This window comes from Trichechus manatus, unplaced genomic scaffold (genome assembly GCF_000243295.1).
Source record: "Trichechus manatus latirostris isolate Lorelei unplaced genomic scaffold, TriManLat1.0 scaffold00001, whole genome shotgun sequence".
Lineage (NCBI taxonomy): Eukaryota > Metazoa > Chordata > Mammalia > Sirenia > Trichechidae > Trichechus > Trichechus manatus.
Window position 1 is genome coordinate 11319645 of NW_004443937.1, and position 14458 is coordinate 11334102.

The 14458-nt window shown below is 39.6% G+C and overlaps 1 protein-coding gene across 9 annotated transcripts in view; it reads left to right on the forward strand.

Moving 5' to 3' along the window:
* The window catches only part of ATG7 (autophagy related 7), a 306857-nt gene that overhangs the window by 53995 nt on the left and 238404 nt on the right, over positions 1-14458 (forward strand). For all 9 annotated transcript variants that reach the window (XR_002825401.1, XM_023739218.1, XM_023739179.1 and 6 more), the window contains 3 exons: positions 6708-6796; positions 8383-8504; positions 13548-13638. Coding sequence is in view for 8 of the 9 variants with exons in the window: in XM_023739218.1 (XP_023594986.1) it covers positions 6708-6796; positions 8383-8504; positions 13548-13638 (302 nt within the window). In the remaining variant the exon portion in view is untranslated. The remainder of the gene's footprint in view (positions 1-6707; positions 6797-8382; positions 8505-13547; positions 13639-14458) is intronic.

Here is a 14458-nt window from a genome sequence, read left to right on the forward strand (position 1 = left end):
TAGTATATTTTACCAATTTTTTTTGACATTTAGCTTTCTCATATTTCTTTACCATTAGGAGCATCTTTGAGCATGAAATCCACTCCCTCCACTCTGTATTTTGAATTTTTCCTTAGAAAAGACTTCTAGATGAAGAGTTACTGGGTTGAAGAGTTTCAGTATTTTAAAGTTTATGATCAGTGGTGTGCTGACACAGGTTTAACATCCAACTCTTGGGGTAGTGGGGAGGGGAAGCCCTGATTTTGAGTGTTTATTTCTTTGGTGTCATTACTCCCACCATGGCCAATTTCAGGCTACCAATATGAAGTCACAGAACGAGGAATTGGGAAGAGATACCGACAGTGGACTCTTACAAGCCTGTATGAACTGGCTGTAGCGCATCTCTGCTTATAACCCACGTTGCACCAAAACTGTGCCAATTTCCTCTCCTGCTAACTGCGTCCCTTTATCATCACTGGATGTTATACATTTTTACACATTTAGGTTGAAAATGAGTCTTGTATAAGCTTTTACTTCCCTCAGTGAAAGGTTGATTCCATTTATTTGGTCACCGTGACACTGCATTGCTGCAACAAATAGTCATCTTTCAGGCCAGTTCTGTGATTACATTGAAAAACAACCCATCTTGTTATCCCATTGTCTATCTTTTGGGAAAGCTTGCTGGGTCCTTCTGTTTTCTCTGGAGCAGTTATTGAAGGTTGGACGTTTGGGAAATGTCCTATAATTTCAGCAACGTTAGCCTTTAATTCCAAGGCTTTAAAATCTCCGGACAAGAGCAATGATGAAGGAGCAACAATTTGTATGCTATTAGTTGGGCTCTTTCTTCACTTAGTGACTTCTTTGTATCCTAACAGCTGTCTGTGACATTGCAGTGCATTAGATATTTGGATTTTTCTCCATTCTTTAAAAACACATAATCTCCCTCTTGCATTTTCTGTTGCATCAAGTGCTTGGGTGATAAAGAGAGCCATTTGCCAGAGAAGCGTACTTTATGGATTCCTTGTGGAAATTTCTCCAGCTGAAGACACTCAAGCTGACCATTTTGCCCTCTTTTCTTTTTCACACTGTACGTTTTCATCAAATTGCTTGATGGACTGTAGCCAGATCATGACTGGATCGCTTCAATGAATTATATGCTCTCAGCCAAGTAGAATGGAACGTTGATTTCATAAACGAAACAGATTTTTTTAAAATTACCTTTTGCTTCTTTCTGCTGATTTGTGTTATAAGAGGAAGTGATTTGCCAAAGTGCACGCAATGACTTTATGGCAAAGCTAGTACTAGAACCCAGAACTCTTAGCAAAGGAGTATTTCTGAATGCCGTTAATTTTTTTTTTTCTTTTCTGTTTACCCATATAGTATAAGCTGACTTACCTAGCATTGTGCCAACTAATTCCTATAATGATTGAGATTCTTGGTTTGGTTCCAGAAGCACTTAAAGATTTTGGAGTCACTTTTGAATCATCAAAGAAAGATTAAATTATGTCCAACCTTGTGTCAAATGGATTCCATCATTTTCCTGTCCTGATGCTTGCCTTTTGCACTCATGCCTGCCTCAAATGAGTAAGAGAGTGACATACTGAAGTATTGCCAAGCTGACCTTTCTTTATGGGTGAATGATAGATTTTCTTCTTTAGCAGATCATTCTTGCTCTATAGCTTATCTTAGGTCATGTTGCTCTAAGAAATGGATTCCTGATCTTTTCTGCTCAAAAAAAGATTTTTTTTCCCTCACTACCTCCCTGCCTCCCTACCTCATTGCCTTTGCACTTCTAGTTGTTATTAGGTGCCGTTGAGTCGGTTCTGACTCATAGCGACCCTATAGGGCAGAGTAGAACTTCCCCATAGGGTTTCCAAGGAGCAGCTGATAGATTTGAACTGCTGACCTCTTGGTTAGCAGCCAAGCTCTTAACCACTATGCCACCAGGGCTCCCGTCTTTGCACTTGGTGTCAGAAATATGCTTGTTCTTTTGAAATTAGACTTCCACTTATGGTACCTAATATAGCATTCTTATTTATATAATTTAAATTTCATTCTAATTTACGTGATTTACCTGTCATTTAGTCCAGACGCCACATTTGCAGATGGTCAAACTAAGACCCAGAAAATTTTTGATAAACTAGAACTTATCCCCTTTTTTTCTCTGCCAGTTTTAAGAAAAGATAAGCTTGAAACTGATTGAATTGAACAAAGGTCAATGAAGTTACCACAATAGCATTTATTTATGTTGTTGCTATAGTTACCATTTGTTGAGTGCTTGCTATGTTCCCAGTCCCTGTTCTGAATGCAGGTAAGAGTCATCCTCATTCTGTAGAGAAGAAAACTAAGGCATAGAGAGGCTAAGTAAAATTGCCGAAGGTCACATGAGAGTAAGTGACGCAGGACGGTGGATAAGAGCCAGGCTTATGGAGTCACATTTGAAAATTGAAACCCAGCATTTCTATATGAATAGCATTTTCTGGATTGATCCTGTCTAGCTTCTTCGTAAATAACCCATTGGATAGCCGGTAGACGTCCCATAAGATGCAGCCTTAATATAGTGTCTATTGTTTTGTAATCTACGTAGGATTTTTTTCTCTTTAATGTTCTATAAAGTTCTATAATTCTGAGCCAGAAGGAATTCTTTAAGATGAAATGATTCACCCCTTTGAGAAAGGAACTTTCCCCAGATCTTAAAGTCAGTTAGCTGCAGAATTAGAACACGTGTCTGCTGATTCTCCATCCAGTGCTTTTTTTCACTGTACCAGGCCATTTTCCTCTTGTAAGCTGTTTCGAATATTACAGAAGTGGAAACGCCAACTTCTCCCTTCTCCCCCTTTCCTTGCCAGATAATGTAGTTGTATATGCCTTTGCTGAATAAAAAAGTGTGAAGCTGAAGTGATCATTATTTAATAAATGTAGCATGTCTGACAGATACCATTTGTCATGATGGCAAAGGGGAACATAATATAAAGGCGTCCCTGGCTGAAGAGTGCTGGTGGCAGTGGTGGCCAGCGGGACATAGAACTCAAGGAAGACATCTTCATAATTCACAGGAAGCCTGAGGCTGGAGATCTTATTCTCGGAGTTCTCTTGCTTCTAATAGGAAATCCTCTTTTAGACCATACTCTCACATTCCCACATAGGAGGATCCCAGTGTGGAAATGTCATTAATGGAGGACCTGTAGTTGTGAGAAAGGAAAGAGGGAAGGAAGAAGAACTTTCGAGATGCTGCATCATGGTTTTGTATGTGAGCTTCAGGACTCAGGTGGTCAGATGTCACCTATTTTTCTCCAGCTGCCTTCCAGGGTCCCTGCCCAAGTGTGGCTCTCAATATATTGGGGCTGGAGAAATTTACCACTTCAGTCATTTTTTTTTAACAAATAATGTACTGAGCATTAGGCACTGTGCTTGGTACTAGGGGTCGAAAGATGAGTTAAGAGACACCACTCCTGCCCTCACAGAGTGCATAGACCAGCAAGAGGAGATATGAAACATATCCTGTATTTTCTCCATTCTAAAATGCTTTTTCTTAATACTTTAATTTTTCTAAAATCAGGGATTTCTTGCAATTACTGTGTATATTTAATGTGATAATGTCCCCTCCACTTTTTTTCCCCTTCTGTCCAATTTTAAAGTGCATTTTTTAATCTATGGTGCCTTTGAATCAAAAAATTACAGTAGTTCAATAAATAATCATACTTATAATAAGGAAAAATATAGGGCATAATGAGCCCTATTTTAAGGAAGTGCTTTTTTTCTCCATCTTAGACTCTAGGCTGCTAATTCTCAAATGGTAGTGTATGTGAGAATCACGTGGGGACCTCACTAAATACATGGGGTATGCTAGTTTTGACCCGTTAAATGATTTAGGACTCACAAATGGTTTGCCCCCTATTGTTTGGAAAATGTGCAAAGACCTGGAATTAGAAAACCAAAGGGAAGAACACACTCAGGATTTCTCAAGCTGAACTGAAGAAAAAAATTCAAGCCTCGAGTTGCAATATTGAAGTATTGGAGGAAGGCTTATTAACAACCTCTGATATGCAGATGACACAACCTTGCTTGCAGAAAGCGAAGAGGACTTGAAGCACTTACTAATGAAGATCAAAGACTACAGCCTTCAGTATGGTTTACACCTCAACATAAAACAAAAATCCTCTCAATGGGACCAATAAACAACATCGTGATAAATGGAGAAAATATTGAAGTTGTCAAGGATTTCATTTTTCTTGGATCCATAATCAACACCCATGGAAGCAACAGTCAAGAAATCAAATGATGTATTGCATTGGGCAAATCTACTGCAAAAGACCACTTTAAAATGTTAAAAAGCAAAGTTGTCACTTTCAGGATGGCAAGCTGTGCAATGAATAAGGAAGACCAATGAAGAATTGATGCCTTTGAATCATGGTGCTGGCGAAGAATATGGAATATACCATGGACTGCCAGAAAACGAACAAATCTGTCTTGGAAGAAGTACAGGCGGAATGCTCCTTAGAAGCGAGGATGGCGAGACTTTGTCTCACATACTTTGCACATGTTTTCAGGAGGGCCCAGTCCCTGGAGAAAGACTTCATGTGTGGTAAAGTAGAGGGTCAGTGAAAGAGAGACCCTCAAAGAGATGGATTGACACAGTGGTTGCAATGATGGGCTCAAACAAAGCAATGATTGTGAGGATGGCACAGGACTGGGCAGTGTTTTGTTCTGTTGCACATAGGATTGCTGTGAGTCAGAATTGACTTGATGGCACCTAACAATGACACTGCTTTAAAGGAAACCTGTGGGTTCCTGCCAGCCATTTTCTCTCTTTTCCTCCCCTCCTCCTTTCTTCCAGCCACTCATATATCCATCCATCCATCCATGTACCCACCCACCCATACATACATATATCCATATATCCATAGGTCTTTTCATCATTCAGCAAGCATTCACTGAGTACCTGCTGTGTATCTATGAGCTGATCATAGATCTCATTGTCTTCTTTCTTTTAAATCCACTGTATTTTGGAATAACTTTAGATTTACAGGAAAATTGCCAAGTTAATATAGAGTTCCCGTATACCCTCTTTTAGTTTTAGTTTTTAGCATTATCACCGTACATTACCATGTACATTTGTCAAAGCTAAGGAACCAAAATTAGAACATTACCGTTAACTAAACTTCAGGCTTTATTCATATTTCATTAGTTTTTCCATTAACACCTTCTTTCTGTTCCAGGGTCCACTCAAGGATACCACATTGCATCTAGTTGTCATGTCTCTTTAGTTTCCTCTAGTCTGTGACAGTTTCTCAGACTTTCCTTGTTTTTGATAACTTTGACAGTTTTGAAGAGTACTGGTCAAGTATTTTGTAGAATGTTCATCAGCTTAGGTTTATCTGATGTTTTTCTCACGATTAGACTGGGCTTACGGATTTTTAGAAAGAGTACCTACCACTGAGGTAAAGTACCCTTGTCATCACATCATATCAAGAATATATGACATCACTGGTGATGTTAACCTTGGTCATTTGGTGAAATTAGTGCTTGCCAGATTTCTTTCTCTACTATAAAGTTATAATTTTTTTTTTTTTTTTTTTTTGGAAATGAGTCACTTAGTCCAGCTCACCTTAAAGGAGGGGAAGGATTAAACTCCACCTTCTAGGGGGGAAAGAATCTACCTGTATTGTTTGGAATCTTTCTGTAAGGATGAGTTGTCACTTCTCCCATTTGTTTTTTTGTTCATTCATTTTTTGGTGTCAGTGTGGTCTCACATATATTTATTTCATAGTTTGGTTTATAATCCAGTATTACACTATTTATTTTGTTGTTCAAATCGTTCTAGCTTTAGCCATCGGGAGCTCTCTTAGGTTGGCTCCTGTGTCCCTTTGACATGCCCCCCATACTTTTGGTTTGTGAACACTTCCTTACTCCTAGCACTACAAAAAGATGCTCTAGGGTTATCTCATATTTTCCCTGCTCCAGCCCTAGAATCAGCCATTTCTCCAAGAAACCCTGATTCCTTTTGTTGGAGAATGGCATTTAGAAACCAAGATCTGGGTGCTGGGTGCTCATGGTCTTCTGAGAGGAAGAGGACCAAAAAAAGTGAAAAATGTTATATGTAATGCACAAAGAGCAATGGAAGCATAAAGGTCAGGGTGACTACTTCTACTTTGTGAAGTCTTCACTGAAGAAGCGGTATTCGAAGTTGAGTAGTTTTCCAGATGGAGATCAGAGCTGGGGGGCAGTAGAGGAGGGAGGAGATGTATGTTAGCAATATCAAAGGTACCTGGCCTTTTAATTTGATCTGACTATAGACTTATAATGTAGTGGCCCTTCTTTGATTTTTCTCATTACATAAAAATTGGCAATTTTCACAGATTAAAATTCACAGTTTTCACAGTCTCTTAAGTGATGATTTTCTCTAAGTAAACCCTGACAGTTGACTGTCTTCTTCCCTTCCCTATCTTTCTTCCAATCTTCCTTCTAAATGTATCTAGTTCTTACTGTATGCCAGGCCCAATGCAAGACACAGAGGGTCTAGAGAAGAATTTGACAGCTCCTGCCATGACAGGTTCTACAGTATGAGATCCTTCTGCTTTCTTCTCTTCCCCTTAGCCCTTCACCAAGTGTCTAATTTTTAATGCTTTGCAGAACAGCATAAAAAGGGACAGGGAAATATTATCAATGTCTGTATTGTGAATCTGACATGATTCTTGGCTCACTCTGAAAGTCTTTTCTGTTCACAGATAACAGTTGGTGTATATGATCCTTGTAACTTAGCCCAGTACCCTGGATGGCCTTTGAGGAATTTTTTGGTCCTAGCAGCCCACAGATGGTATTTACACGTGTGTGTGTCTGTCTGTCTATGTCTATGTTTTTGACAGTGTATCTGCCTATGTCTATATCTTTTTCTCAAATGCATTTTTTTCATAGGAGCCAGATAATAATAAGTCAGGCATCATCCAATTTCCATCAGTCCATCAATGGTGAGCCCTTAACCAGGTCTTTTATGGAGCTGCAGACTCTGATCATACTGTACTAGTGATATTTTAGACTGCAGCAGGGTGAATAGTCAGAAGTCCTGACACTGAAATTCTTTGGCCCTCCCTCCCAGCTGTCTCAGTTGCTTTCAGATAGGATTTCCCTGTTGCTACCAACTTCTTTTCCTAACCCTATAGAAACTAAAACAGAGAGTATCCAAAAGGCTAATTAATGCACAGTTAAAAATATGCTCAAGGTCATTAGTCATTAGGAAATAAAATCATAATGAGATATGGTTATATACGCTCCAATATGACTTTAAAAAAAAAAATGACAGTACCAAGTGTTGTCAAAGATGTGGAACCATTGGAACTCTCAAACACTGCTAGAAAACTATTTGGCAGTATCCACCAAAGATACAAACACCTATGACTCAGAGATTTTACTCTCAGGTATATAACCCTCAGAAATGTATATGTAGGTACAACCACAACACATGTACAAAAATGTTTATAGCAAGCAGCATTGTTCATAATAGTCAAAAACAGGTAATAACCCAGATGTCCTTCAGTGATGAAATGGATAGTAAGTTGTGGTGTGTTCATTGCAATGGAATGCTGTATTGCAGTGTTTAATCTGAATGTAATGTTGATACATATATTAACATGAATGAATTTCAGAAATACAGTGTTGAGAGAAATAAGCCAGATGTAAAAGACTCTTTGATTCCATTTATATCAAAAGTTAAAAAACAGACAAAAGCAACATAAGGGTTTAGAAGTTGGAGTACTAGATACTCTTAAACGGGGTAGTTAATGACTGGAAGGAGGCATGACACAAGCTCCTTTTTACTTAGGGTTTGTGTACTTTTCTGTATGTCTTCTCTACTTAAGTAAAAATGTTTACTTAAAAGAACTAAAGAAAAAAATTATAGTTGTCCCCAGAGGGAGAATGTTATGTATCTACTCATCCAGGTGGTACATCTGTGTAGGACAAATGGACTTCCTAGTTACTGACTAAGGTGCTATTTCATAAAATGTGATTTTAGATGGGAGAGAGTGAACTGGAGGACTCAGGCTTAGACGTTCTTTTTAAATGTCTTGTGAACTTGAGTTTTTAATTTTGTTTGTTTGCTTATTTTTGCTGCATTTAACGCTTTATTTGTCAGAATTATGTGCACTGTGATTGCTATATAAAATTCACCTAGAAAGAAATCACAGCCAATTCCATTTTCAGCCTCTAAACACTTGGGCGTGGAAGCCTATATGGATATAATCAGAATCTCTCAAAGGTTAAGGCTATTCCCTGAGGGTGCCAGAGAGGCATAATTAAAATGAACTGAATTCTGGCCAGCTGGGTTTGCTGAAGCTCTGATGTGAAGTCTTTCTTTTTCTTCCTTAAAAAAAAAAAAAAAAACCCAAACCCGGTGCCTGACCACAGGAGTAGCCATTTCCAGTCCGTGGAGGTGCTCTGCTTTCGGGACCGCACCATGCAGGGAGTGAGAGACATCGCCCACAGCATCGTGTTTGAAGTGAAGCTTCCAGAAATGGCGTTTAGCCCAGGTAATTCTCTGGTGTTTGAGAATGCGTGTAATTATCACTTATCAGAAACCAGATCAGGTTTAGTTTCTTTTTATCTCTTCACAATGAAGGGGGTCGGAGTGCGACTCTTCCCTCTTTGCCAGCGTGAACACCTCCTTTGAACAGAGGGCACCCTCAGCTATTCAGACGGGAACAACGGCGAAGATTGTCGGCAGAACATTTTCTTCAGGCAGTTTTCTCAGTCTTGAGGATTTTTTTTTAACCTAGTTTTTGTGTTTATTTAACACAAAAATCTTTATTCCTGTCCCTTCTTAAAGGAAGGATGAAGTATTAATACAGTTACACATTTATTTGTTGCATATAGTTGTATATGATCCTTTTCTCTATATAGTAAACCTTTCAGCAGAAGTACCACTTCTGCTTCCACATTTCAGATTCGTTATTTGATCTCTGTGTGGTAAACATCAGCCGATGTCCCCATTTAGTAATTTAGGAAACTTAGGCTCAAAGAGACATTTTAGATATATAGATACATGCACGTGTGAACCCACCCAGAGGCTCCACGGAAGAAAGTCCTGGCGATCTGCTTCCAAAAGGTCACAGCCTTAAAAACCCTATGCAGCAGTTCTAATCTAACACATACAGGGTTGCGATAAATTCGAATCAACTCATGTATCTGTGTGTATGTATGTATGTTGCTATTAGTTGCCATCAAGTCAACCCGATTCATGGTGACCCCATGTGCGCAGAGTAGAACTACTCCATAGGGTTTTCAAGGCCATGACTTTTCGGAAGCACATAACCAGGCCTTTCTTCGGAGGCACCTCTGGGTAGGTTTGTACAGAAAACATTTTGGTTAGTAGTTCAGCATCTCTACCACCCAGGGCGTGTATATATATACGTATACGTACGTATTTATATATGTGTCACAGAGGCATACTTAAGTTTCAGTAAAATAAGGATAATAATACCTACCTCACCGGATATTGCTTATAGGGAGTCTATGTCCTGTGTAAAAGACAGAGTACAATGTCTGGCCTATGATAGGTCCTTAGTAAATGTTCATTTCTGTTTATTTATTTCTTATCTCATTCAAAGCCTGGTGCTTTTGCCACTCCTAAGAGTGTTCTAAGACATCCCCTCCCTTAGATTTCTGTGATTTATATGCTTTTTAAAGTACCTTCACATAGTGTTAAAATCTCTTCTGAGATACCATTTCTAGAGTGCAAAAGTCAAAAGGATTCAGGATTGGCTCTGATGACATTTTATAAGTGATCATATCTGTAGACTTCTCAGCAAGATTGACCGAGTACTCTGCTTGATCAGTCAAAGGAGGACACTATTTGCTTTTTAGTTAAGAGCCTTAAGAAATCCATTGCCTTTCTGCTGTCTTTAGATATTTGCATTTGATTTAGTGCCCTCTTCTGGCATGTTCTAAAATAGCTTCTGTATAATGGTAACTTGGAGCCCTGGTGGCGCAGTGGTTAAGAGCTTGGCTGCTAAACAAAAGGTCGGCAGTTCCAACCCACCAGCCGTGTCTTGGAAACCCTACGGGATATTTCTACTCTGTCCTGTAGGGTCGCTATGAGTTGGAATTGACTTGATAGCAACGGGTTTGGGTTTTGTATAATGGTAACTTACGTGACGTACCTTTCTTGTATTAAACTACAACTTAAAATTAGTTTTAGGGGAATTAAGTGAGTACTAACAAACAAGTACTGAGTACCTGTTGTATTCCAGGCAGGCCACTAGGCACTTTCCACGTGTTTCTTGTTTAATCCCTGTCGGGGTGGGGGTGGGGGTGTGCTGTTTTCTTTCCACTTTTATGATAAAGCTGCTGAGTTACTCTTACTCCCTATTCCCCATGATTCGGCTAATACTTTGTGAGGCTGGTGTGCAAACCAGGAAATGCTGTACATTTTCATTTGAAAAAGACGTTTTCTATTGTCTAATAATGCCTTCAATATGTCTTGTTTATGGTTGATGTTGAATATAGATTATTTAATTTAAGAAAGGCAAATTTTCTTTTTTCATATAAATTAATTTTTCCTTAAGTGTAAATAAAACTTTATATTATTTAGGAACTCAGGGTGTGATTCTATATAATAATGTGAACTGAAGATATTAGTATGGGAATACTTTTTAGTATTTCTGAGACATCCCATGATTGCAAGGGCAGTTACTATAAGAAGTATTATTTTAAATATCTTACATCTTCTTTTGCTCCCTCAAAATGCAGCCAAGGCCACCGTCTATAGCTGATAGAAAGAACATTCAGGCAGTAAACACTGCCTGGAATAGAGAGAGGTTACCTCATCTTAACCTCCTGTCCTTGATGTGGTTCTCCTAGTTGCCCAACCTTAGCAAAAGAGAACCTAATTTTCCCCTAAAAAAAATTTCCTCATTAAATTTTTGTTGTTGTTAGTTGCCGTTGAGTCAACTACCTCATGGCAACCTTAATGTATAATAGAGTAAAACATTGTTCAGTCCTGAGCCATCTTCACAATCCTTGGTACGCTCGAGTCCATTGTTGCAGCCACTGTATATTGTGAGTACCTTCCAACCTAGGGGGCTCATCTTCCAGCACTGTATCAAACAATATTCTGCTGTAATACGTAGGGTCTTCACTGACTACTTTTCAGCAGTAAATTGCCAGGCCTTTCTTCCTAGTTTTAGTCTAGAAGCTGTGCTGAAACCTGTCCACCATGGGTGACCCTGCTGGTATTTGAAATACTGTGGCATAGATTCCAGAATCATAGCAACATACAAGCGACCATAGTATGACAAACTGACAAACTCGTTAAATTGGAGTATGTCTTATGGATGTGAATTACATGGAGGCAGATATGATAGATTAAATACTATTGCCATATATGGTATTTCTTTTCATTATTGATAAAAAAATTAAAGTATATCTAGTTGTCTCAGAAATGGCTATAACATGAGTAAAAAAGATGTTTTCTGAAATGCATTTTGTTTTTGTATCATAATTTCTTATCTTTATAATAGGAGGAAGCTTAGACTGGAATTATTAATTACAGTACTAGATTGTGGTTCTATAGTTCTTGACCAGATTCTATGCTATGTATTAAAGAAGCATTTTTTATGTAACATGAGATTAGTAAAGAAGTCAAACAAAATATGAATTAATTATAGGTTTGAACTCTTTTTTTTCCCCAGAAAAAGAATATTCAAGTCTTAAATGCCTTAAGAACTCAAATCTATTACTTTAGTGGTAATTTTCCCTGGCATAAAAAGGACCACACCAGGTGCCTGAGCTCAAAATGGTTTATTGCTGGGAATGATGGCTCCAGCCAAATTGGGGCCCCCGAGGAATTTTCAAAGATAATTAACCCATGATTTCCAGTCGGTCATCCTATCCCAGAAAGAAAAGATTGTTTAAACAAAATCAACACCTTCTGAGTTCCATAATTATATTGAGCAACACTATTTTAAAAACCAAAAGCTAAAAAGTTCCCAAGGAAAGGAAAATAGAGATGTTGATAGAAATCTAAAAATAAGGAGACTGGCCAAACAAAACCAGTGCACAAGTAGAAACGAACACAAAATTCCTCCTAACACTCCTGCATATCTTAATTTTAAGTCGAGGTGTTTCTGTTCCTGCAGATACTGGAGGTTATGCTGGAAGGGTAGGCTGTGGCTGAGTGAAGCAGCACCTAGAATTCCTTGGTAAGGAGTTGAGGCTTTAAAGTAATCAGTGTGGATTCAGCGAGAAAGGGAGAGAGGCAGAGGCTCTGAGAAGTAGGGAGTGTGAGATAGTGGGTGGCCCCATTAGCAAGATTTATATGGCTGTGGTCTTACTAAGTAGAGCCAGGCTTCAGTTAAGGTGAAGAGGTGGCAGGAGTGTTCAACAAAACAATTGAGATTTTAAAAACAGTTTTCCAACAATAGAATAGAGCAGCATTTCCCTGAATGTGTCTGATGAAATACTAATTGGTGTGATGGGGCAAAGGAGGGAGATATGGAGAGCCAAGTAAGTTTGGGAAACAAAGCCAAATAAACTGGTGTGTTTACTGTAGGCTTCTCAGAGTGTTTATCTTTCTGATGTGCAATATGAATCTCCAGATTTGGGTGAGGGCAGGGGTGGATATAAAATATAGAAGCATTTTTCAAGCATATTTAAGCCACAAGATTCTTATTTTCTGTTGGAATTGGAGTTACAGAGGCTACTGTTGTTGTTGTTGTGGGCCATCAAGTTGATTCAGACTCATAACAACCCTATATGACAGAGTAGACCTGCCCCATAGGGTTTCCTAGGCTGTAATCTTTATGGGAGCAGATCACCAGATCTTCTCTCCCATAGAGCCGCTGGTGGGTTCAAACCGCTGACCTTTCAGTTAGCAGCCAGGCACTTAACCACTGCATCACCAGGGCTCCTTGAGGCTACCATAGCAGGGGTTAAAAGAGAGGTCAGTGGGGAAGGGATAAGTTAGGGAAAGGGGAAGTCTGAATGGATAAGGATGAGCTTAAAGGAGAGGGCAGTTTAACAGGGAGACAGTCACCTTGGACTGTGACCTGCACACAGGTGCACAATGAAGGAGTTGTGAGGCTGAGCAGAGGGACATGGTAAGGAGGGGGACAAAACGGACCTACTAAACTCACAAGTTCCAAATCCCAATAGGAGCTTCAGTGGAAGGTGGGCTGCAGTCACATCAGCTTGCCTTCCTTTGACAGAGAGGCCTCACATGGCAATACTTACCACAAATATGATTGTCGTGTTTTGAGCAACTTCTGGTAACTGCAGAAGTTGAGGTATGTTTAGCCAGAGTTGAGGGCTATTTCAGAAACCCCTTTACAAGAAGACTGTGCTTGGGTACGATGGCCTCTAAACAAGATTTCTAGTAGCCAGAGATGATGGGGAGGCAACCGTGGCAAGTAGGTGGAACTTCAGGCCTGCTAGACTCTTTGAGAAAGAAGTAAACTAAAAGCTTATCAATGCGTGGACCGTTATGAATGTTGATCTTTTTAAAGTAAGCTTTGTGCTTTACTTACTTGTTTTTAGTCTTCCCTTTTTCATTAAACTTGTTGTTTTGTTTCCTTAAGATTGTCCTAAAGCAGTCGGATGGGAAAAGAACCAGAAAGGAGGCATGGGACCAAGGATGGTGAACCTCAGTGAGTGCATGGACCCTAAAAGGTACACTTGGGAAGCTGTTTTCCACATTGGGGCTTTTTGTAACCAGGACACACGTCAGGTTCTGTCAGGGCGGCTGCATCACCCAATTCCAGGGGGTGCCATTCTCACTGATGAGTGTTATCTTACTCTTCGCTGCCTTATTCTGAATTTAAGTTTGTCAGACTCTCAGACCTGTACATCTGCACCAAATTTTAGTCCTTACTCACTGCCTTTAGCTTTGTGCTGTGGGGTAACACCCAAGAACATGATCAGGAATATTTCACAGAAAGCAGTATTGTATTTAAGGGAGGATGCAAGTGCACCCTTTACTGAGGAGGCATGGAAGAAATCTCTCAGTTTTCAGTACTAGGAAAAATCTTCTGAGGCAGCTGGTACGTTTTTATTCAAGGACACAATGACTCTTACGGAGCCCTGGTGGCCAGTGGTTAAGAGTTCAACAGCTAACCACAAGGTTAGCAGTTCAAATCTACTAGCCATTTCTTGAAAACACTATGGGGCAGTTCTACTCTGTTCTATAGGGTCTCTGTGAGTCAGAATCGACTCAGCGGCAATGGGTATGACTCTTATAACTGATCATAATTCCCTTTTCACCTTGGCTGCTAGGAGTGCAGTATCAAATGTGTAGCCCACCACTAGCAGTTGTCAAGGATTATGATGGCATGCAAGGAGCCCTGGTGGTGTAGTGTTTAAGCATTGGGCTGCTAACTGAAAGGTCAGCAGTTCAAACCTAACACCATTCCACGGGAGAGAAGACCTGGCGATCTACTTCTATAAAGATTTCAGCCTAGGAGATATTATGGGGCAGGTTCTACTCTGTCTT